Here is a 24746-nt window from a genome sequence, read left to right as displayed (position 1 = left end):
TCTTCATGGGATCTGTCTCACTAACTGGTGTCAGTTGTTAAAAAGTTTAACCTTGTCTTCTCCTCAGACCTAGAAAGTCAAGAGGAACTGGGGAAGAAGAGAATCCGCCGCATCATCTCTACCGATTTCCCGCTTTACTTTGCTGTTGTGTCGAGGGTCCAACAAGAAAGTGACCTCATTGGTCCGGAGGGAGGTTCACTGACAAGCAAACTGGTGCCGATGGTCCAGGCTTCGTTTCCCGAGACGGCAGTCACCAAACGAGTCCGCCTGGGGCTGCAGGTGAGATGGGACGATGAGGAAAAGGAAGGAGAAGAAAGACAGAATCATTAATGCCTGTGTTGCCTGACAGAAGCATGTTGGATTTGTTTTGATTTGCATTGGAATGGCCTGATCATATCAGCACTTGGTCAAAGTTCTGCTGATGTAGTTTTTTTGTTGTTTATTTTGCATTTTATGTTTTTCAATGATTTTTTTGTAACTTGTTAGCTCACATAATGCATGCATCTGGGACCTTTTTTCAGCTGTGGACTGCTCATTTTCTGCTGATATGTTTGCATTCGTTTTGCCTTAAGTCTTTCTCACTCTGTATTTATGTGCTTGACAAGCCCTCTTCATTGTATATTTAACACCTTCATTTGAGATACCGAAGATATAAACAATATTCTGCATGATTATTTTAGTGGGGAAAGACTGACTTTAACATATATTTTTCAGAGATTTAGTGTAGTTTCTATCTAAAACGTGTGTTAAAATGTCTAAGTTTTAGAAGGAAACAAATGTTTCACTGCACAAGAGGACTCACAGTTGAGCAGTTGATCTTCAAACAAAAGTTTTATTTAGATAACCAATTGTAGCCATACACCTATGATTGTAGGACTGCACTTTTCAGGTGATGTTTTTTTAAACATGCACCAAAGACAAGATGAAACTATTTTTACAACCCATAACCACGTAATATAAAAATCAGAAAGGTTTTTTTAAACAAATCCAATTACGACTTTGCTTTCTCAAAAGACTGTTTCAAAAGGAAATGTCAAAGGAACTAATTGTAGAATTATAATCAATTCATCAATGTCCAAGTTGATTTTGGATACACATGTGATTGTTTCTAATAATTTCAAACATTTATGAATGTACAAAGTACATTAGATGTTGTTTTTTACTTCCTCTTAATTCTCTCAAAAGTGGGTATATTTGTTATTCTTATTGATTCTGATTGCATTGTTACGATCTAGAAAAAAATTTATAATTAATCTGTGACTACATGCTACAGCAGCGTATGGATTTAAATATCAGATACAGTACACAACTCCAGTCTCCAAAAATGTTCAAGTAGACCAAAATGATCAATGATCAATGGTTGCAGAGACTGAACTGAGCTTCTAGTGGATGTTTTGGTTCAACAGTTATCCTGAGGACCCAAGACAGAGTTTATGTACTGTTATATATTGTAGTCTTGTAAACTAACATTTTACCACCCATGCTGTAACCTTTAATCTAAACATACAGAACAGGACCGAACAGAAGTAATAGTAATAGTTCTAAAATCCAGTATCTTTTTAGAAATGTGTCTATTTAACTGATATGATTGTATTAAGCAACGGCCTTGTGAAAACCCACAGTGCCTTATTCTTTGATATCTCTTTTGTATTAATGATTGTAAAAGCTTCTTGTTAACTGTAAAATTTCACAATAAAAAAGAATTATAAAGCCATTTAATAGTTTGTGCTGCTATTGTTTCTTCATATGCATCATTTGGGGTCTTTTATTCACTGTGGACATGCTTCTCCTTTTGTTCAACTTTCATTTCTCCCAATTTGGTTGTCTTCTCTTTACCATTTTATTATTTTTCCATTTTTTTCCTGATTTCCTATGGTCCCAACATCCCTTCTCTTAACTTCCACTTCCCCATAATTTGATATTATTTGTTGTTTTCCCCCTTGTCTACAAACCTGTGCCCTTGTCATGCTCGCCCCGTCTCCGTCATTCCCGTTTGACTTCAGGCTCAACCAGTTCCAGATGAGTTGGTTGCAAAGCTGCTGGGTAACCAAGCAAACTTTAGCCCAGTGGTCACTGTAGAGCCTCGGCGCCGCAAGTTTCACAGACCCATCGGCCTGCGTATTCCCCTGCCCCCGTCCTGGAAGGAGAGCCCTCGAGACTCGGGGGAGGGCGACACCACCAGTCTGCGTCTGCTCTGCTCTGTCATAGGTACTGCATGCCATAGTTGTAAGGTCTGTGGGTGGGTTTATTTAAACAGAGGCAATTTAATATCATGTCTACAATCAGTTTATGGGCCACAGCTACTAATGTGCATGAGTAAAAGATGTCAACATATTGAGACTGCCATCATATGAATTTTGATTGCTGAGTTTGCCCTTTCTATACTTTGCCTCAGGTGGTACAGCCCCCGCCCAATGGGAGGACATTACTGGCACCACCAAGCTTAACTATGCCCATGCATGTGCCAGCTTTACAACCAATGTTTCAGCACGGTAAGTCCCAAACATTTACAATTTCACCGTCATACCATGAAAAAAAAAAAGGGTGTAGCTTTTTTTGTCCTGCACTTTGACTGTAATTAAAGAAGACAAAGCGTATATTTTCATTCAACTTTGTGATTATTTCCTCTCAGATTCTGGCTCGCAGACTGTCCTCGGACAGCTGAGGCCATCTCCTTTGCCAACCTGCTCTACAGAGAGTTATCAGCCGTACCCTATATGGCCAAGTTTGTGGTTTTTGCAAAGATGAATGAGCTCCGCGAGGGCCGCCTGCGCTGCTACTGCATGACTGATGATAAGATGGATAAGACCTTGGAACAACACGAGAACTTCACAGAGGTGGCTCGCAGCCGAGACATAGAGGTCAGTGCACAGATGAGGAAGCATCTCTAGACGAACAACTGAACACCACAGGCGTTCAACTTGAGGCTTAATGAGAACGTAAAGACCATGTGATCTGCTGAACCCATCTTTCTAGATAAGCACCAAGGTTATATCTTGCAGGTGATGGAGGGAATGCCACTTCACCTGGAGTGTTCAGGGAATCTTGTACCCGTGAGAAAGGCCACACAGCAGCCTCGCTGCTTCAGTTTCCAGGCCTTCAGGGATAATCGACTTCCTGTCTCTGTTAAGGTGTTACAATTTGGCTTTTCTCAAGTTTATGTCCTTTTATAAATGACTGGTACACCACAGGTTCTATTTGCCCTCCTCTTATGTATTTTGATGTGTATGCCGAAGGTGAGAGACCACAGCAAAGAGCCCACTGGATTTTTGTCTTTCCTGCGCAAGTCCACCAAGTATGAGGACAGCCAGCATGTGCTCTGCAATCTGAACATAACTATGCCTCCATGCATCAAGGTAAACCTTCCAAAGTCTGATTTTAAAAACACACACCAAGTTTATTTAATAACAGATATTTTGTCTGAGATGGCAATATTTATTTATCACTTGCAGGTTGTTGGTAGTGAAGACCGGAGGCGAACACTTACTCCGTTGGCTCTAAGAGAAAGATACAGTGCACTCAATGAGCCTGCTTTGGGTATCAGACATTCACACTTTTGAATGATTATACTGTATGTCTGTTTTTCCTATTGTGGTGTATATTATTAAAGGCACAGTATGAGATCCCCCCCCCCGCCCCCCCCCCCATCATATTGCTCAATCTACAGCACATACAGAATCTTAACTAAAGGTTTACACAATTCAAATGTCAGAGTGTCATTTATGATCTGTGTTTTGCAGCGTCGATGAGTGCCATGGAAAGGACGGAGCTTAAGATGGCTGTGATTGCAGAACAGTTGGGACTGAGCTGGGCAGGTGAGTGCAGCATGAGAAAACACAGTCTGGCTTTATGTGAACCAAACATGTTTATCTGATGTCTCACAAGCTTGCCTGGCACGGTTCTGCTGTTTAAACAAAGTTACAATGTGGAGTCTAGCCAATGAATCTAATTATGGTCAGCTTCCCTGCAGAGAGTCACAGCTAATTTACAGAGAGAGCCGTCGTTCTCCTCAAAGCTACTGTGAAGCAGAGTGCGATATTCAATAAAATAGACACTATGCTACAATACCAAGGTAGTAATATTATTGATTCATTTGTTTTCTTGCTCTCTTATGTCTTATTTTATAAACAGAGCTAGCACGTGAACTTCAGCTCAGTGTGGATGACATCAATAAGATTCGAGTGGAGAATCCGAACTCCCTCCTGGAGCAGAGCTCTGCGCTGCTTAACCTGTGGGCCACTCGTGAAGGCAAGAGGGCCAAGAGTGAGTGAATGAAACCAAAGTGTGATGTGGCTGTATTCATCCAATCAAAATCTGGATTTTTAGTTTCTTTTATACAGTGTTCAGACCTGTGTACCTGCCTGAAGCTCCTCCTCCCCTTCTCTTTTGTCTCATCTGCTTGAGTCTTATCTTCTTGTTATTTTCTCTGTAGTGGAGAGTTTATACACAGCCCTGAAGAGTATTGACCGTATGGACATCATCAACATGTTGGAGGGTCAGCCTCCTCAGCCCGTGAGACAAGGCTCGCGTGAGCTCAGCAGACGTCGACACAACGAGAGAGAACACCTCTCACCTGGTATGACCAATGGTAAGGTGTCTCCCACAGTGCAGCCCCCCCCTCGCCCCCCCGCCCCCCCTCCGTTGTCCTTAACCCCCAAACACATTTCCAATGAACATACAGTGGTGCTTAAAGTTTGCAAACTATCTAGAGTTTCTGTTTTTCTTAATAGATATCATCTGTAACATTATCAGATTTCTAGAACTTTGAATTCATACCCAGCTGACATAAGATTAAACACTGAAGATAGTCATTTATATCATGAAATATGCGAGCGGCAAAAGTATTACCCTTTGCTTTCATTATCGATTGTGAAGGAGCTACAGCAACTAAACAACAGGAGAACATTCCTCTATTCAAAACTACTTCAGCTGTGGGATGTTGATTGGTTTCTCTACTTGAACTTCTTGCTTTAGCTCTTTTCTCAACATTTCAATTTGATTAATAAAAACATAATTGAATTGCATATTAGAAAATTAAACAGTTTATATTATTTAATTTGCTAATTCTTTTTGTCGGAGAAGAATTTTTAGGTTTTTTAAATACTTGACATGTTTCGCCGATTCCTTTCGCCTTCATCAGAGTCACAGGAATGTGTGTGTGACCCGCCATTTATCAGCTGATGTTTATATTATGCTCCCTTATCTCCTTTAATGTTCAGGTTTTTCTGTCATAGAGTAAGATCCTTTTTTGGTTTGGTTTGGCCCTGCAGTTGAACACAAGAACACGAAGGTAAAAACAAAAACAAAACAATGTGATCTCCTGAGTTTTAGCTGTCCTTGCTCAGATGCAGATAACCAGACACAAACCAGGATCTCATAAGGATGTCATGGCTTGACTACCTAGAAGACAATGAATAAAGTTATAATGCAGAAATTCATAATTTTACAGATTTCTCTCTGCAGATACTTACTTATCTGCAGACATAGACCGCTGTTGTTCTTGCAGAGCACTGTTCTTCCACTTGCAGGCCTGCCATACACTCCATTCTTTGTTTTTCTGGTGATAAACATTAACCTTAACCAATGTGAGAGAGGTGAGGTATCAGTTATTTAAAAGTTATCCTTTGGTTTTTTGTGCCAACTTTCACAAGACTGTCATCACACATTGACAACACTTTCATTTTATTTTGAACTTAATTTCTAATCACAGAGGATCTGAGTGTGTCATACTTTTGCCACTCAAGTATGCAAGTTGGGTCAACCTACTTAAATAAACAGACAAAAAAGTAAAATTATTTCTGTTATTTCTTTGATTAGATACTCTGTTATAACTTTTGTGACGTCTGATCATGTTGAAGTCATATTTCCACTGAAATATAAAAACTTTTAAAGTGTTTACAAACTTTTAAGGCACCATTTTCTTCCCCAAAGATCCCTAGAATACAGTGATTTTTTTCTTTCTTTTGCTTTTAAATCTGTCTGTTTTGCTGGTGTCATTATTCTTTAGTTGTATGAGAGTTGCCACCAATGTGCACATTTTGCAGGATTTTACCTCAGCAACATGCAACTGGACTCAGGACACTCCTACTGTGCTACGCCCCCTGCTGTGTCTCTGCTTAGACATTTTCACTGAATATATATTTATTTTTTTGGTGGGTAATGGTACACATAGTAAAGCGAGGATTAAATGATGAATGTTGGTAGATTATTGGAGTTGCAGAAACTTTTCTTCAGTGAAAATATTCCACAGACAGAAAAACTGTCCTATCACCAATAATCTTTTAGTGTTTGATCTTAACAAGCCGTGCACAACTCAAATTGAATAAATTGCCTTAGGATGACATACATCACCTAGTTAGTTAAATGGGCTTACGTTTTGCGTGATAATTCATTGAACAACATCTTGTCATACATGATCAGTCCACATAAATTCTAAGTAAAGCCTCACATATCTGCCACTCCGGGCAACTGTTGCTCTTTTACTCTTTTTGCTCATGGTTTCCTCCACTTGTGCATAATCTGCATCTTATTGGTTCCATTTTCACCTCTGGACTGATATGAGCTCCTCATCCTCCTGAACTGGCTTCTCCTCTATGTAACCAGTGCAGGTGATGAGTTAGTTGGACAGGTGATAGGTCCTTGCTGTGAAAACTGGAGCAATATCACAGATGTAACTATGCATTCAGCGGTGACCATGGCGGTCAAAGGGTGAAAAGGAAGGCGTTCAGATCACAGCTGCGGTGAATCTGATAACCTTGTGTGCGTTGTACCTGTCTAACTGTCTGGCTACCTGCCTCCCAAAAGTCGTTCCTGCTTTGACACGGTGGCTGTAGATATCTTTATACCAGGTCGTCTGCTTGTCATAGACTAATCACTTATTTTAAGACGTTTACAACTTACTGATTAAGTTTAATTCATCTTAAAGGTATTGTGACATCATTTTTAACATGCTTTTAACACTATTAAAAGTCTTGGCCAACATCCCTCAAATGTGTCTAAAAGAGTGTAACAAGAAAAAATTCACTCTAGTACTTTTTTCCTGGCTTTTTATTACAGTGTTTTTTTTGCGCCGTGAAAAATGCTTCCTTTCCCCCTTTCCTGTCAATCATTGCTCCGCTCCTCCTCCAAACCTCCTCCTCCTCCAGCCATACGCTCACAGCGGCGTCGGAGAGAGCCGGGAGCGACAGGCGAAGCATGCACGGAAAAGCAGGAGGGCGAACCACAGCAAACAATCATAAAAATAAAGGCATGCAAGCAGCACTGTCCCCTTATCTTAAGTCCAGTCAGTGGCCGCGGGTCTTCTTAGCAGTTTTCCTCCGGTGATTAGAACAAAAGAGGCTGTAAACAGCTCCTTGTTAAGCCTCATTTATGGTTCCGCGTTAAATCGACGCAGAGCCTACGCCGTAGGGTTCAGCGTATGGGCGCGTCGCCGCGTAACCCTACGCCGTAGGCTCTGCGTCGGTGTAACGCGGAACCATAAATCAGCCTTTATGGTGCGCTGGAGAGGAGAGGAGACAGGGAGCTGGGTGGAGGGGGCGGTGATTTAGCGGGCCGTTACGTAACGGCCCGCCACCAAACCACATGCGCCGTTTTTGCACAGTTATGCGGAAAATTCCAGAAAGCACACAATACACTGAATGTTAAAAGTTCGTTGTTTTTTGGGTGTAATTGATGTCAAGACACCCAACAAAACACAAAAAATCAAGAAAAATGTGTTTTTCATGTCACAATCCCTTTAAAGCAATCAGGTGGCAAACCCATCATGAGTTTTAAGGCCATAAAAATGAAATGGGTCATAAAGAATGAAAGTGCTAGTAAACTACTGAAGAGAGGAAAAGTGACTGTATTATCGCTCTAACAAATAAATACCAAGCCACACCCGTGAAATAAAAATTGCGTTAGGTAGGGAAGCACAATAAAAGAGGCATTACTTGTTTCACAGGTAAATGTTTCATTCATAAAATATTCATATCAATAAAATTCTCTTAATTGTTGTATTAATTGTTTTCTTCAAATATAAGTGAGAAGATAATGTTTTGTGTTACCCCGTTTATTGTAAAGACGCACTTGGCCAAGCTAAACAAAAAGACAGGGAACAGCTGCTACCGTACAGCCGGGCTTTGTCTGGGGCGTAATTACATCTCTACAAATGGTCTAAAGCTTTAGAGATGGTTGCAGAATCATACAAGATTGTCAGTTTTTAATAGTTCAAAATTGACAACTCTTTAAGTTAAGTTAAGCTGTTTCATATTAACGGTGGCATAACAACAACAGTGTAAGTCATTTAATATTGTTTTTGGAAACTTTTTTTCTCAAAAGTATTTCAGATTCAGTTTATATTTATATATTTTGTTTACTTCGAAGATTTTCTAAAAAGTACAACACAGAGTAAGACCTCTTTGTTTAGACTTTTGTGGGAGAGCATTTAAAATCTTTCTGCCTGTGGTTGCATGTGTAGAAGTTTGTTTCTTTAGGGTTGTTGGTGCACTGAATGTCCTTTTGGGAGCCATATTTTCATTTCCTGTGAATCTGTCCCTCTCTGTGTTTCTCTGGACATGTCATCTGCAGCCTAGTCGCCCTACTCTTCCTCCTTCTCACTCCTCTCCGATCTCTGACTTCATGCTGACCTCATGTTGACCTCTGACCCACATCTTAGCTTTTTTAAACTTTTTTTTTTTTAATTTTCCCTTTTTGCAATTGGTGCATTTCTTTTAATTTTACTCTTGAAAACCCCACTTTTTTTTAAGTGTCCACTTTGTGACAGATACCCCTCACTTAGACTGTGTTTTCAGCACCCGCTGGGAGGGGGGAGGTAACCCTCACTTTTTCTCTCTCTTTCTCTCTCTCTGTCACTCCGTGTGTGTCTGTGTTCATTACCTGGTTTATGTTCCTCTTTCTCTCTTGTTACCCCCTTTTCTTTTTCCCATTCTGTGTTTTCCCATTTGTCCCATCCTTTTCGTTTCCCTGCCCTCCTGCATGACTGCATGTGTACCAGACTCCCACTGCTCGTCTCCCTCTGTGTTTGCATGGGAGCACAGGGATGGTGGGGAGCACTAACACTTGCTTGTTTGCAGATTATGCTTCAGAGTCTGCATTAAAAGCTGCTTGACCAACAGATGTGTGTTTGCATGGCATGTATCCTGAGAATGACTCTACAGTCTGTCTCTGTTACTCCTTTGTAATCGGTTGTTAGGGGGGTAAAAAAGGCCACAAACCTTTTTTTTGTGAACTTTGACGTTTGTCTGCTCTCCTCATGTATGAATGTTATGGTTGTTTTTGTGTGTGTCACTGATTCTGTGCAAACTTTGTTCACTTCATTTTGTGGAAAACATTTGATTTGATGATATTGGCCAATTCATTTCTGTAACAATGCTTTTTTTCTTTTTTAAATGTGAACTGTTGAATCAGTGTGTGTGTGAGCGTGTCAGTGTGAGCGTCTTTATCAGTGTTAATTTGTATATTTCAAGTGTTTTGTGGATTTCATACGTGTGTACCCGTGTTGTGTGTGTAGGCAAAAAGGGAACATTTCAAAGAGAACATTTTTATTATTTTACATATATTTCAGTTTCTATGTGAGCTTTGTTCTCCTTTGGTCTTTCAGTCAATGGGTTAGGCCAAATTCTCTCAACATTTCCATGATGTCTGTTTCCTCCATGAGTCTTTCTCTCAACATCGCTGATGCTGAAAACAGAGTTATTATTTTGGCATCACCAGAACTGGAACATGGAGATACAGGGTGTTACATAATCTCTCAAAGACCAAACACCAATGTCCAATACAAATCCAATCATTTACCTTCAAGACAAATTTAATCTGTTTTTTTTTCTAATTAAGTTTTAAAACATGTTTATATAGTAGATTTTTTTTCTTGTCATATATCTCAAAACTTACATAATTATATAATTATTCATTCGATGTTCGCTGTTAAATGTCACGATAAGATATTTCCACCTGCTATCTAGAATTTGGTGAAGAGGCTTTTATAATAACTCAATAACTGATTTTGAACAGTATTTTTCATAATTATATTTTAATGGCGTTATTAAAGCAGTACTATAAATCTATGTACTGTCTGTGGTATAAATCAAAATGTAACAGACTGATTTACTTTGATCTACTTTACTTTGACTGATTAACTGATTTACAATGGCATTTAGTGGTTCATTACTTAAGATTGTTTGTTTATTTTATTAATTTGAACATTAATAAATCATCAGATATCTCTTAGCTTTTGATGGTATCGTGGAGTAATCTTGTACTTGGCACAGAATGAAGAGTCTGTGTGGGTTGTAATACCAGCTCCTCTGTTCGTGCCAGCCCGGTGCATGTAAATGCATGCAAATTTTATCTTGTAGTACTGCTGGTCCTCGCTGCATTTGCAAAGACACTAAAACTATATTGATACATGAACACCAGAAAATAAAGTTTTCTCAGAAGTACTTCAGAGCGGGAGTCTGCATGAGATGCATTCGCTTAACTGGAGGTACTTCGGGGCGGCATCTGCGTAGAGTAAAGAGGAGTCAAGAAATCCTGCTTAAAGCATGCTGTGAAAATCACAGGGTTTTATTTGCAGGTCATAGAAGAAGGCCATAGAAAATAGGCCTGGTAAACTCTCCAAGAAGTCTCGAGCAAATGTTCTTATGCGCAGTTTTATGACAACGCATCTGGAAAATGCCTCAAAATGTTCCAAATTTCTCCATCTCTGTCGAGGAATGGAAAACCGATAGACTGCAGAAGGCCTCTAGTTTTTATCTGTTTTGAGCTTTGGTTTATTTTCTTTTTTTCCTAAAGGACTGCTGCTCTAACAAAGAGTAGTTCTGAATTTTGTAAATGAGATGTTAAAAATTAGACCCAGTTTCCCACCAAATCCATCCTTCAATTTTCTATACGTCCTTCAACTTGTTCGGAGTTGAGAAGCCTGTTCCAGCTGTCCATTGGGCAAGATTATATCCCGGACCGAGTAGCCAGTCAGCCTACAGAGTTATCATTTTAAATGTCTATTGTACTGCACAATGTGTAGTGCTGTACTAAAGCAGATTTTTATCTTTGTTTTTCACAAAATTCTTCATTTGAAAAAGCGCATTTGTTCTAGCAAAAACATATTCACAATTATTATTTTTTACTGAAAGCAGATGGGAGGGTGAAAGCAAAAGTAGGTCATGGGGTCTTTTTTGTTACTTGATGTGTCAGATGTCTCCTACACTGTCAGCAGAAGTCCAAAGCCAAATGTGAATCAAGTTACAGTCTATGCTCGGTACAGTTTTCTCATCACCATGCAGTGTACACATACAGTCACTCTTGCTTATTCTGTATGTACTATACACCATGCACCACATCTCGTGCTTCATCAACAAGTTAATATCCTTTTTTGTAAAATGTCTTACATTATAACAGCTCATTTGACACCCTTACATTGCTTTATCTCAACTGTCATTCATCTTTTCTTTTTTTCTGCATAAATATCCACCTAATCTCCAACGTAAGTCTTTTTTTGGGGCGGGTGGGGGGCTTAATTAATTAGCATGTCCAGGTAACAAGACATATAGCTACAGTGTGAAAAAGACACTCCTCATAGTCGTCAACTGTATTTTTCCTCTTTTTTTTTTAGCATATATAGTGGCTATATTGATTTTACATCAGGCCTGGCTATACAAATAAGATAAAAGTATATCAAGTCTGTTAAAATGTCATCCGTAGGAGTGACCTGAGTCCATATCACATTGCCAACCTGAAGTTTTACTAACTGATGCCACTGGACTCGAAATACTAATACTAACTTTTGTTCGATGTGTTGAACTTTTGTTCAACCATTGAATTTTTTCAACTGTGGAAAACTCTACTGTAATTGTGTTTGCATAAATACTAACAACACAGTGGTGTTTTAAACACATCATAAATCTATATGTCTATAAAAGAGCAAGCAGTTGTGTTGAGTGATACAATATGTGTATGTGTGAGCACGTGTTTTCACATCTAAGTGAGGACTCAATGAGATGGCCTGCGTGCGTGCATGCTATCCAGCCTGTTGACAATAATAACCTGCCTGTTTCTGAGAGGGTTTGAATGCATGCACCTATGAGTGTGAGTGAAACGCGTGTGTTAGTATAGATCAAGCGTGCGTGTCCCTGCTGGACAGGTGTAAGTAATCCCTTTCCGTCTTCCTGCAGGTGGCAGCCAGCAGAGCAGCATCAGTCACTGCCGGGTTTGAACCTCAGTCTCAGTCAACTGGCCCATCTGGCTGTGTCTGCTGCTGCTGCCGCTGCCGCTCTCACCGTCCACACTGGCTGATTTAGCTTGACAACTCCTCGTCTAAAACCTGCCCTTGCACTCTAAGCTAGTTGCACCTTTTTATCCAGCTCCTATTGTCTTGGCCCTCCATCGTCTTTTCCTCCCCGCTTCTCTCCCATTTGTTCCTTCAGCCTCCTCTACTCCCCCCCTAGATGCCCAGATCTGGGTGAGGGGCACTTACCCCCTCTCAGGGTCCCAAATCTGTGGGGGTGAGGTGGGGAGCGAGGCGAGGGGGGCTGGGTGTCAGTGTGCATCTCTTTGTCTCGCTCTAGGTTATGGGCTTGCGCAGGACGAGCTTCTCTCACCGGCCTCCATGCAGTACAGCTTGCCTTCTCCGCTGGGGGCTGAGCCTTACTGGCAGGAAGTCTCCAGCCTGGACTGTGCACCCATTGCTACCACAGAAGAAGATACCCTGATGGAGATGTCTGATGTACAGGTGTGGCCCTCAGGCAACAGCCCCTCCTTGGTGACTGTGGAAGACTCTTCGCTGGAGTGCAGCAATGCAGATGACTCAGAAGGTCTGCTGGGGCTGCCATATGGAAGTCTGGGTCGGCCAGCCAGTCAGGCCAGCGCAACCAGCGGAGGGGGTGGGATGTTGAGTGGTTCCATTGAACTGCCAGAAGATGACTCGGAGATGGGCGTTGACTCGCTTAGCACTACCACTCCTGCCTCGCTGGGAGGTACCATCGCTGGAATCAATCTAAACGGGCTGAACAATGGTCAGGGGTCAGAGGCAGGCTCAGAGATATCAGCCGTCACAAATACGACTGGTGGTGACGGAGCTGGAGGAGAAAGAGGACGAGGAGGAGGAACAGGTTCAGAGGACGGACTTTCTTTCATTGCAGGACAGCAAAGGGTGTATGCTCGGTTAAGTGAGTCACCTGGTCTGAGCTGTGTTGCAGATCGAAATGGAGACAGGTTAGTGAGACCTCTGTATACCTCTCGGTTTGGACAAAATCACAGCATTCCATGTAATATCATGGCATATCTGTAAACATTCTATGTGGAGGAGTTGGCCACCAAGAGGTTTATATCAGATGTTTCTAAGTAATCTAAGTATGGCATGCACAACTTCTCATTTGTCCTCTCCTTCCAGGTCAGGTAATGGTGGAAATGGAGGTGGTGGAGGCTCTTTCCTCTCCTACTTGCAGGAACAGACAGGCCCAGGGTGGATCCCTGTCACTGACCCAACTCAGGCTTGGGTTGGAACCCAGTCCAAGCCTAGGCAGGCCATCGAGACCATGGTTTCATCGGTACGCAACGCTTTGGATGGTGACCAGTCCCATGTGTCCCAGGAAGCCTTGCTTCAGCCTGTGAGGGACATGGGGCACTCTGAGATCTTACGGGGGCACTTCAGGGGCACCCAGCCATTCGAGAAGGGTTTGGGGTTTCCACACAGGGTACCAGAGCTCAGAGCCTGGGATGACGTACGCCTGAAGGGCCAAGTGAGTGAAAATTTCTGGAACAAAGGAGCAGGACTACATTAACTGTCATCCAAAAGGCTGATTGCTGGCATTGCTAAAATGCAGTTTCATTCATGCAATTCAGTTTCAACAACATTATACCTACACTGAAAGGACCTATTTAATGGTTTTCCTGACTTTGAAAGGTTCAAAATGAACTAACTGTAAAACATTTGTCATGGTTTTGAATTAAGGTAACAGTTTTGGTATTCCTGTTTTATTTGGAAACCCTATGTCCTTGTGTTTAAGTTATGTCTTGACTTCCCTTGTTCCTATCCGCCCTGATCGCAAGCCTTTTATGTATAGCTTGTCATGTCTTTCCCTTGCTGGTCCATTCTGTTGCGGTGCGGTTGAGTAGGACCCAGAGGCAGGAGTTCAAAAAAGTGAACATTATAACTTTTTTTTTTTTAGGTTTTTGTGGCACTAGTGGCCTTTAATGAGAAAGTAGGTAGAGAGGAAAATGGTAGAGGATTGCGGTACAGAGAGCGACAGGCCAGGACTTGAACTTGCACTACCTGCAAGAGGACTACAGCCCCTACAAATGGCACCCACTCAACCCACCGAGCTATCCAGGGCCCCGTGATTTATTATAACTTAAAGTGCTGCTGGACAGGAATTACCAAAAACATAAACTTGCATAAACTTGACGAAAATACAAAAACCTGACCTGAAACATGGAGGGTGGAAACAGTACAGACCAGCAGGGAGCAAGACAAGATGAGACATACACAGAAGGCTTGATGAGACACAGGTGCAAACAATCAGGGCAGATGGGAACAAGGGAAGTCAATACATAACTTAAACACAAGGACATAGAGGCCTTTCCCAATACCCAGGCTGCACTCTGCACTCCTCTACGACACTTTGTTGTACTTGTTTGAAGTCCACTTAGGCCCCGTTTACAAGTAGCAAAAACTGTGGTGTTTTCATGCGTTTTGGCCGTTCGTTTACACGAAAACGAAGCTAAAAAATCACCAAAAAGGATCATTCCTGAAAACTCCGGCAAAGTGGAGATTTGCAAAACCTCCGGCTTCACATTTGCTTGTAAACAGAGGGAAACGGACATTTAGGTTTCAGAACGTCACATTATGCGACAGAAACGTCACCAGCGTCATGTGTGCGACCTGTGTTTACAATTTGTTTGGCCACCGTCAATATTTTCTTCTATTTGACCTGTTTTATATTCTAAAGTCACACTTAAAAGTAACTCCACTTCTCTGTCACTCCAAACGAAAGACTCTCGTTCCATCTTGGAAGTAACTGGAAGTTACACGTATCATTTGTTGATGTTTTTTTTTCAGGATTCTGATTGGCTAGCATGACTTTATGCTTCTCGTTACACTGCCCCCTGTAGGTTTGGCTGCTCATAGCACCCTTAACAGCGTATTCAACAAACACTGAACCAATATCCGTTTTTGTGAATACCCGGCTATGTGTACATGTGGCCTTAGAGGTAAAGGTAAAGGTAGACTTTATTCATCCCCGAGGGGAAATTCATTTGCCACAGCAGCACGACACAGAACAGAAAAAAACAGGACAGATGAATAATAAATAAATTACATAAAAAACATAGAAAGACTGTACTCTGCTTGCTGGATAAAAACAAATTTTAAAAACACTCACTAAAAAAAAAGGATATAAAAGGAGTGGTCGAGTGCACAGGTTGCAAGCGTTCATAAAATGCAGAATTGGGACAATGCGGTTTACGTCATCGACTTGAGTTGAGGCATTCTTGTGTTCCGTGAAAATATGTTCATTTTCAGTCCTAAATTTAATAAAATGAAAAGTAATTTCATCTGACCCTGTTGGACAACAAATAAGTTGTTAATGAGTTGATCCACACACACGTTAAAATTAATGTATATTGGTTATTAGTAATTTATATGAGCCAGCTGTATAATTTGAATGTAAATGTAGAGTGGGTAACTGGTATCTGGTAAGTTTTGTTTTTATACTTTAATTTTTACACATTCTAAATTTAAAATACAAGTGAAAAGTTTCAATGGGATGTTATATGTATGTTTTTTTTTTAAGTTATGAAATTGTTAGCATAGAATGTCCGTAAATACTGCTGCACAAATTATGGTGATGTTTCATCAGATATTTCTGGTTCTTCCCAAGTAACAAACTTAACTTTTCTTACGCTGTACATGTGTACATACTTGATTGTATGTACACATACACAAGAAAAGTTAAAATATTTCAATACTTAGAATTAGACAGATTTTTTTTTTTGGCACAGGAGCCATTTTTCTGCCGTTTTGGGCTATACCACAAATAATTATGGGCAATATGCTTCGCCGAAGTCCGCATGGATGCAGGCTATGGCGAAGTGTGTATCAGGGGCGCATAGGAGGCGTGGCTAAAGATCGCTCTGGAGAAATGGGACACCTCACGCAGTCACACCCATCATCAGGAAGTTGCAAATGAGGGGCACAAGGTTGGAAGTGCGAGTATTGGGACAGGGCCAGGGTTTCCAAATAAAACAGGAACTTAAATACCAAAACTTTGAAAAACCGTGACAACACTCAATTTTCAGGCAGTCTAACTGTCATTTTAAGAGGTGCCCAATGGATTAACCTGTAAATAAAAGTTTTGAAAGAGCAGGCATCCTAGTAAAAAAAAGAAAACTGTTATTCAAGCATTTGTGAGCATTTATTGCATCTGTTTTTGAGTCACATCAAAGTAAGGTGACTCTGTTTTGGTGCTTGATCTATGATTAAGGGACAATATTGGATTATGTGGGAAATATTCATGCTTAATTCCCATTCAATGGAAACCCAACAGAAACATAGCAACATCTGGATCATGCATTCAGCTAGAAGGAGTTGGCATTTATTTCTAAGCTAAATAGCTCTGCGGTAGCCGTGGGGGCTCCAGCTCCCCTCAACAGTGATTAAAATGTAATATCCAACGAACCTGTGGATAAAATATTACAGATCCATTTTATCTGCAAGTAGTTCACTCTCAGTCCAACCGCAAAGGGCTGCTTTCTGCACTCCAGTCAGCAATTGTAGACTTTTTTTTTTCAGAAAGTCACAGAGTCGACTACAGCTTGTAGGACAGCTGAATATCATCCTGTGTTAGCAGTCTCCAGGGTAATCTCTGGAAGAGATCATTTCAACCACTACACTAAAGTCTGAGTATAATCACAGCATTTCAGTTAACCGAAAAGTAGCCAGTCTAGATATTTTAGTCAGGGTGCAAACAATCGTATTTAGCTTTAAAAAGCGTGTTGAAAGGCATTTGCAGAGTTCAACTGCTCGTACACTCCAGGTTGATTTAGTAAAACACATAAAAGTACAGGAGATCATGTTAATCAGCTGTCCAGGAGAAGTCTGTGGCATTTTGAAACAGTTATCGATCAGTCTTAGTTTCCCCGAGATGTAAAACTATGACGCCAGACTTAACCTTCAACTCAACATTGTAGTATCCATGAATTCTGGAGCTGTACATCACTCATAAACACACAACAGCTGCGCATGCGCGCACGCACACGCACACGCACACACACACACACACACACACACACAGGGTCTAAGGCCCAAAATGGGCACAAATGGCATGTCCATCCAAATATAGAAGGCATTCTCACACTCCGGCTCATGATACGTGATCCCATACCGCCGTCACTGCTGCATGTTAACCCTCTGGCACAACACAGATAGACCGCACTCGAAAGGAAAGACTTAGCCAGGAAGTTGTTTTAGGGTTAATATAGTTATTTAGTCCCTTTGTGGGTTTAATATTATGTTTCTAACTATGATTCAAGAGCTCAATTTGGCTTTGTTCAGGGGCTGAATCATTGTGTCTGCACAATATGAATATTTTTTGAAGTAACAGACTTACGTGCTCCTTATATCATGGAGAATGAGAAGCATTTTGAAGTTGGACTAGCAAGTATGTAAGGAAAGTTAGTAGTGTCTTGCCACAGAGCCACACAGGAGAAGCTAGGTGTATTTAAAGCCCACAGATCACATGGTCAGAAAGCAAGAGATGTGTGAATAGACTCTCATAGTTGCCTTTGGTTGGATCGGACGCGTGACAGGGTACAGTGGGCAGGAGAAGGAAGAGAGACCAGGTTAGGAAGGGCCCTCTGTCCCAGTTAATGCAGCGGAGGTATGATCTGAAAGACACAATACCAGTTGGGATGAAGCAGAGCTAAAAGACAGAGGGCTGTGACCATCTCTCGGCTGAAAGAAGGGCTGTGTGGGAAACAGAAGTCTCCGAAGGCTGAAGGCTAAAGCTGCTATCGTGTATTGCTTTGTGGAAGGGGGGGGGGGTTAAACTGAACTAAAATGTGGGCCCTCGTAACTGAGCTCCTCTTCAGCTTTGTGCTGCTGGCTTTCCTGGTGATCAGCTGTCAGAATGTCCTCCACATAGCCAGCGGCTCGGTGCGGTCTGTGCTCACCTACATACATAATCAGCTGGACCATGAGCTCGGTGAGGTCGAAGGAGTAGCTGATGAAGAGGAAAACGTGACCACTAGGGTGGTCCGCCGCAGAGTCATTCTGAAGGTACAAAGACAGGAGAGTCTAGGAAAAATGTAGGAGAAATTATTAATCGGCATAGAAACGGCAATGTCGTGCAAGAGCAGGAGAAAGGACTGTTTGAAGAACGCATTATTTTTAATGACATTGTGGTGATTTCAGGATTAAACAAGGACACTGTCAAACTGAACAAAGTTTGGACCGTCCCGTTATAGATCATGAAATATGACGTTTTGCCTTTTTTTTATTAATCAAATGTGTTCTGTAAAGTTGTACTTTATCATTATTTATTCAACAAACACTGAACCAATTTACAGAACCAGTGCATGGAAAAATGAAAAACTATATTGCTTTTTGTAAAACCGTATGAACAACCTTATAAGTGAAATAATGAATATTAGGAAGGAGTATTCTTCTTTCAAATGTGTTGGAAAAAAAACAAAGCTCTTGTCAAAGCCATACACCTCCGACTACCGTCATACCAAAACTACTACCCACCAAATTTGTTCTGTGGGTAATGTCCACCTGCAAGAATTCGTTTGAACTTATAAATAGCTGTGTAGACACACCGCAGATTATTAGGAGCTATAACCGTATCATCATGAGCCTCATAAACTGTAATTACGAGTGTACAAAGAAACATTAGCAAACCCTGTAGATCCGAACTGCTCTCACAACGAAGCTCTCTAAGCCCCAGAAACAACTGCTGTTCTTTATTTCTACACAGTGGCAAAATAATCACAGTACAACTACAGCCATGTTGGCAGAATATAATAAGCTGTACATGTGTAAATTTGTGTAGATTTTTTTTAGAATTAAAAATCATACACAAAAATCCCAACAAATATTGAATCTGAGAATTTCGGACAGATTTTTTTTCTTAAATTTGGCCATTTGGAATTTGATTCCAGGATTGTGTCTTAAATAAGCGCCAGTAGCGGCAACAAAGAGCTAAAAAAGTGTCTAATAACACATGGACCACCTCTTAACAATTTCGTTTATTTGCAACAGCAGTGGCAACTAAATTGGATGTTGAAAGTGGATCTCAGACAGCTGGATTCTTTCTGAAATTAAAAGAGTTAGACCTCTGTGAAAGACTATGTGGGCAAAGATTTTTTTGAATTTTAGAAAAATAAAGTAAAAATCCTCTGGAGAAATCTGTTTTATCAATATCAAAGAACACAGGTTATCAATACATCTACAAATTGAAGCTGACATTTGTCAGTCTGACACAAGGCATAAAACTGTGGTTTGACGTTGCAAAATTCTGCATTGATGCCGTTTCCTCCGAGCTTTAGAAGAAAGGGAACTTCCAGCTTTTTATCAGCACACAGATACAGGGCAGTGTTGTGATTTTAATTGTAGGACCCAAATGCAGGAGATTTAAACAGCAAGTAGAAAGTACTCCCGGAGCTTTGTAAGGGTTGGTAATATTGAGTCTTTCAAGTTTAGCAACATAGTTTTTTTAATCCTTTGGGTTTAAATCCGCGGAAAACTTGGACGCTCTGAAGTTCATGATTACGCCGTGACTGTTGACGAGCACAAGGGGTTCTCTTTCCTGCCAAAATGATGCTGTAAACAAAACAGGTGAAGTGGGGTCTGGAGCTCTATATACTGGTCTGGGTGTTCATTAGCACACATAGCATGAGTAAGCTTCACATCCATGAAGCCAGAATATATGTGGCATCAGAAAGATCAGTTTTGAAGAAACGTATTGTGTCATCCAGACAAAGTGTTTTTCGGGGAAAGCCTTATTTCAGCAAAGCAAAGACAAACATTCAGCATGACTTAAGTGAGGTTGTGTCAACCATGCCTGTTTCCCAACCTTTCATAAATGTGTTTTGGTTTATTTGCTACTAACCTTTTTTTTAAATCTGGTTTTCATGCTCGGACTCCCCAGTACAAAAGGGAGAGCAGTTTGTGGTATATTTATCAGCAAATTTGTGTGTTCAAATTCTTTATTATCATTAGGGGGACGAGGTTCAAGATCTACCTGGGGAGCAAGTGAGCGAGGAACAGTTCACGGATGAACACGGAAACATTGTCACAAAAAAGGTCAGCTTTTTCAAAATACATTTACAATGTTCTGAGTGGACTTTTTATTCTTATTTCAGTGTCACAAGACTCCTCACAGGATGAGTTTTTAAGTTATTAATAATGATTGTCAAAGTTCTTAATCATGCATGAACATCACACCGTGGGTGTAGATGTTTTTTGGGACTTTTTTCACCATCAAACCCTCATCTTTTCACTGCCTTACCCACTCTCTCCCACTCACCTCCACCCTCCTGTGTGCAAATGCGTACACGTGTGATAGATCGTACGGAAGGTTGTGCGCAGAGGGAAGGGTTCAGATCAGGAGGTGGTTCAGGAGTTGAGCGTGGAGGGTTGTCTGCAGGATGCCAAGGAGCTGGGAGGTGATGCTGAGCAGTTCATGAGCTACGCCATCCTGGGTCGGGACGGCAGCAAGGTGGGCTTCTGATCAGCAAGCGGCCGTCTGTCTCCTCCAAGGCTCTCGTTGTTAGCTGCAGGGTTCACAAGGAGCCCTTAGAGCTGATATATACGTATGCTTGTATTAGATGATACAGCTGAAAATTATATGACGAGGTCCCTGTTATGTGTAGATCATATACTAATATAGCAGTATGCCTGAATGTGGAATTTACAAGCTATTTCCTGAAAAATCCTTACATAGTCTGCCATGCATGACAAGTTTGTTTGTTATCTGACTACGTTAAAAGCACCGGATCACATAGAAACACGTGTGTTTGGTTAAATGCTTTGTCGCTCACTTCCTGTAACATAAATCTCCATCTAAATGTCACTGTCTCATTTTAATCTTCTGCATGCAAGAGGAGCAAATGTGTGTATTGGTTCTGTCATTGCTTCAAGAGGTTCCCAGTACATCAGCTCATTCTGGGTTTCATCACCTTTGTCATCACTGAGTCACACCGACACGTCCTATGTCTGTTTCTGGCACATGACTGAATGACTTGACATGATTGTGGCTCCCTGCAATTGTCATAGTTTTGATTCTCTTTTCTCTCAATGAATATCTCAATGAGTGATGCGTCTGTCTTCTTGGCTTCATTAAAGCTTGTAGCCCTTCACCTGTGACTCTGTGCCTTATCACTTTAACCAGGTCTAAATCAGAAATGAGCAGAGCAGATGGTCCAGACTTTCGCTGACAAAAAAAAACAAACAAAAAAAAACGTTGCTCTGGCCATGTGAGATTTGTTCAAAGTCTATGGTCCATTTGGATCTTTTTCAAACTGTTTAAAAGTACAACTATTATTTGACATTACACTGAATCACAAATACAATAACTTACCTGTTTTTTTCAACTGCCAGCCATTACTTCTGTCATTGCCTTTATTTTTATATATACATATAATTTTGTTTCTTTTTCCTCTCTTTTCTCTGTCTACTTACTCATCTCTCACATTTTTATTTGTCTTGTGTCATTCGCCATTTATCTGTCCTTTCTTTTAATGTGGTACCATTTCTTTGTTCTTGTCATCTCTTTCTCCTTCTTTTGACTCTCCCTGACTAATATTCCCCCCGCTTCCGTCATCACCACTTCTCAACCCTTCTGCCTCTCCCCTCCCAACGATGTAGCCTGATTCTGTGGATGTGAAGAAAGGTGCTCAGATAGTGAAATGTGCCAGTCTGCGAAGAGTTAAGCAGTGAGGCAGACTGAGTGCTGCGTCCCTGCAGGTACGGGACTGACCCACAGCTCCTCGTCCCATCTGTGGGCAAAGCCATTTAATCCACTCTAACTGGATTAAATGCATCTGGATGTATCTTTAATTCAATACTAATGACATGTAACATGATGCTGGCACTGCAAGATTAACAAAGAAGCAAATAGTACCGAAAAATAATAAAAGTATCAGCTGGAAAACACGCAGCTAATTTATTTGTGTGTCTATGATTGGTTTAATTTGGAATTAGCTTCATTAAGTATTAAATAATGGTATAAAGTAAAAAGATACTTCCTTTAACACCCCAGAAAACTCCAGTGGTAGCACCAATCATTTTCCGCCTGAATACACAATCGAAACGGCAGCTGCTTCTGCAAAGTGTTTTGTCATGTTTACATCAGAGTATGGACTTATATTTGTGAATAAACCAATCTGATGGACAAACTTTTCTGTTTGTCTTCCTACTCATGTGGTAAATGTGCATTGTAGAAAGACCTATAACTACCAAGTGTCCAATTGTAAACTAAATCCCGGAACACAAATATAATTCCACAAGTGTGGTGCAAGAAGTTTGTTTAAATTGCAATGAACTGAGTGAATCGTTTTTCCTTCATGTACATTGTGACAAACTGTAAAAAGGCTGGCACAATGTGCAGTCAGCAAAACCGGCACCCAAGACAGATCTTGTAAAGTGACGGCTCTCAAGGACAAAACTGTAAGGCCAGTTGTCCAGAGAATTTGAGCCTCCAGAGTGTGCGTGTGTGTGTGTGTGTGTGTGTGTGTGTGTGTGTGTGTGTGTGTGTGTGTGTGTGTGTGTGTGTGTGTGAGAGGGTGACTTGCCCTTTCTAACCTAAAGGCCATGGCATTCCTTAGATTACTGCTGACATTTCAAGTGAGTCACTGCTGCATGTTAAACCATTTTTGCTCAAACGCACTTGCTGAACAAATGTGTGAAGTGTCAGTGTCTTATTAGAATAAAAGTGAAAAGAATTTGGGAGATATGTAAAAAAAAAGAGCTGATGATTAGTATGTTAGCCAAGCTTTTTTTTTTTATAGTTCCTGCATATCAGTTCACAGATCTGCCGTTCAATATTACCCATATTCTCCTTAATTTGCTTTCAGCTTGCATGCCAACTTTATTTTGCACAGATCATCACCCTTCGATAATTTGCCACTAACAATGTGCATTTCTCTCTCTCTACAGAGTTCTCCGCAGGATTCAATCCCTTCACCGAAATCATCCTACATGGACACATGACCAGCAGCAGCTGACGGGAGGACAACCACACATGAAAAAGCAGACTAAAGGAAATGAAGACCCCCAACACAATGACAACCACAGTGGCTATGCCAACAATCAGCGTGCACCAGAAGAAAAGGATTTATTTGCAGTTTATTACTTTTTTTTTTAAAGAAACTGTGGGGTTAAAAAAACAAAATCAAAAAAGAAAAATATATATATATATACTAGGCTACTAGCATGATTTCGTATAAAACAAAAACCAAAACACAAAGAACAAAAAAAAAAAGCAACCAAAATGTGCTTCCTGTGATCTGTATCAGCATGAGTGACTGCTGCCGCATGGCCTGTCTTTAACTTCAAATACTGAGGGAATACAGGGGTGGGGAAACGGGACGGGACCGGACAGGCATGCTATTTAGGCTTTGGTCAATCACTGTCCCTTTTTATAAACTAATGGGAAAACAATCAGCTTGAAAAAAGAAAAAAAAAAGACACTTTAAAACAGCGAATCTCTAGTCAACATATTTTCCCTCTCCCCCGTGCTGCACAAACTAGTCCTTAACTCGTCCCAGTGCTCTCTGAGTCCAGTGAAGCTACACTTATCACCCAAGGATGTCAGTGTTGTACATAATATTGTATGCACTAAAATGCTCTACGTGACTGTGTGTTACGTGTTGTTTATGGTATAAGATCCCTATGTGATGCCACTGATGCTGCTGTTTCAGACACATAAGAAATTCCTCCCCGTTTTTCATGTTCCCTTCGTTTGATCAGTACCTATATATTATTCTATATATCTCTTTGTGGTTACAAGAACATGCAAATGTTGTGTCGCTCTGCCTGTTTTAACGTTTGATTCATGTACGTCCAGTCGTTTGTTTCTTTGTGCTTCATTGTTTGCTTTAGACTTGTCAAACTCTTGAGGGGAGGGGGCGTGTACGGGAGTACTCTGACTTATTTATTGTAGGGGGGGGGGGGGGGCTTTGGGAGACAGGTTCACTGCAGGCCTTTGTCTACACCTTCTCTCTAAGTGGTTTATCTTGTGGAGAAGGTGACAATGAGTACTGTAGAAAGTAAGTTTTGAGAGCTTGAGCTCCATCCTACTCTCTCTCTCTCTCTCTCTCTCTCTCTCTCTCTCTCTCTCTCTCTCTCTCTCTCCTCTCTCTCTCTCTCTTGTCCACACTTTGCTGTAACTTTGCGAGGTTTGTGTCAGCAGGATGTCAGTCTGAACCCTCTATCCATCTCTCATCCCCCTTCACCTCTGCAGTCAGCTTCTCAAAGCAGATGTAGCAGTCCTGTCCTCCTCCAGCAGGGGGAAGGATCCCACCTTCAGCTCACAACTGTGTCTGTAGACCTCATCATGCAGTATTGGACACCACCGCCACACCAGGTGCACTTAGACATCATCTCTCCGCCACCAGAAAATGCCATTTGATGAGGTAGCAGAAACTCTGGTAATAATGTAGCACTGGTTTGACTGGGGAAGTGATGACGTTGGAGGCAGGAGAGTGTCGGGTCGAGGTCGTGTTGAGCTCTGATGTTTGTCTCTTTGGCAGTT

General features: G+C 41.1%; 1 protein-coding gene across 1 annotated transcript in view; it reads left to right on the top strand.

The window, feature by feature from the left end:
• ank1a (ankyrin 1, erythrocytic a) overlaps positions 1 to 24357 on the top strand; it is a 98708-nt gene extending 74351 nt beyond the window's left edge. The window contains exons 30-45 of the mRNA XM_061729180.1: positions 68 to 279; positions 2004 to 2208; positions 2396 to 2492; positions 2633 to 2861; positions 3003 to 3131; positions 3237 to 3356; positions 3453 to 3537; positions 3741 to 3815; positions 4132 to 4263; positions 4433 to 4588; positions 12561 to 13206; positions 13385 to 13733; positions 20213 to 20296; positions 20559 to 20711; positions 21860 to 21958; positions 23150 to 24357. Coding sequence (XP_061585164.1) covers positions 68 to 279; positions 2004 to 2208; positions 2396 to 2492; positions 2633 to 2861; positions 3003 to 3131; positions 3237 to 3356; positions 3453 to 3537; positions 3741 to 3815; positions 4132 to 4263; positions 4433 to 4588; positions 12561 to 13206; positions 13385 to 13733; positions 20213 to 20296; positions 20559 to 20711; positions 21860 to 21931 — 2744 coding nt within the window. The 3' untranslated portion in view covers positions 21932 to 21958; positions 23150 to 24357. The remainder of the gene's footprint in view (positions 1 to 67; positions 280 to 2003; positions 2209 to 2395; positions 2493 to 2632; positions 2862 to 3002; positions 3132 to 3236; positions 3357 to 3452; positions 3538 to 3740; positions 3816 to 4131; positions 4264 to 4432; positions 4589 to 12560; positions 13207 to 13384; positions 13734 to 20212; positions 20297 to 20558; positions 20712 to 21859; positions 21959 to 23149) is intronic.
• Positions 24358 to 24746: the final 389 nt, after the last annotated feature.

This window comes from Cololabis saira, chromosome 9, assembly GCF_033807715.1.
Source record: "Cololabis saira isolate AMF1-May2022 chromosome 9, fColSai1.1, whole genome shotgun sequence".
NCBI classification, from domain to species: domain Eukaryota; kingdom Metazoa; phylum Chordata; class Actinopteri; order Beloniformes; family Belonidae; genus Cololabis; species Cololabis saira.
The sequence above is the reverse complement of the archived record's forward strand: the minus strand, read 5'-3'. Positions and strand labels throughout refer to the sequence as shown.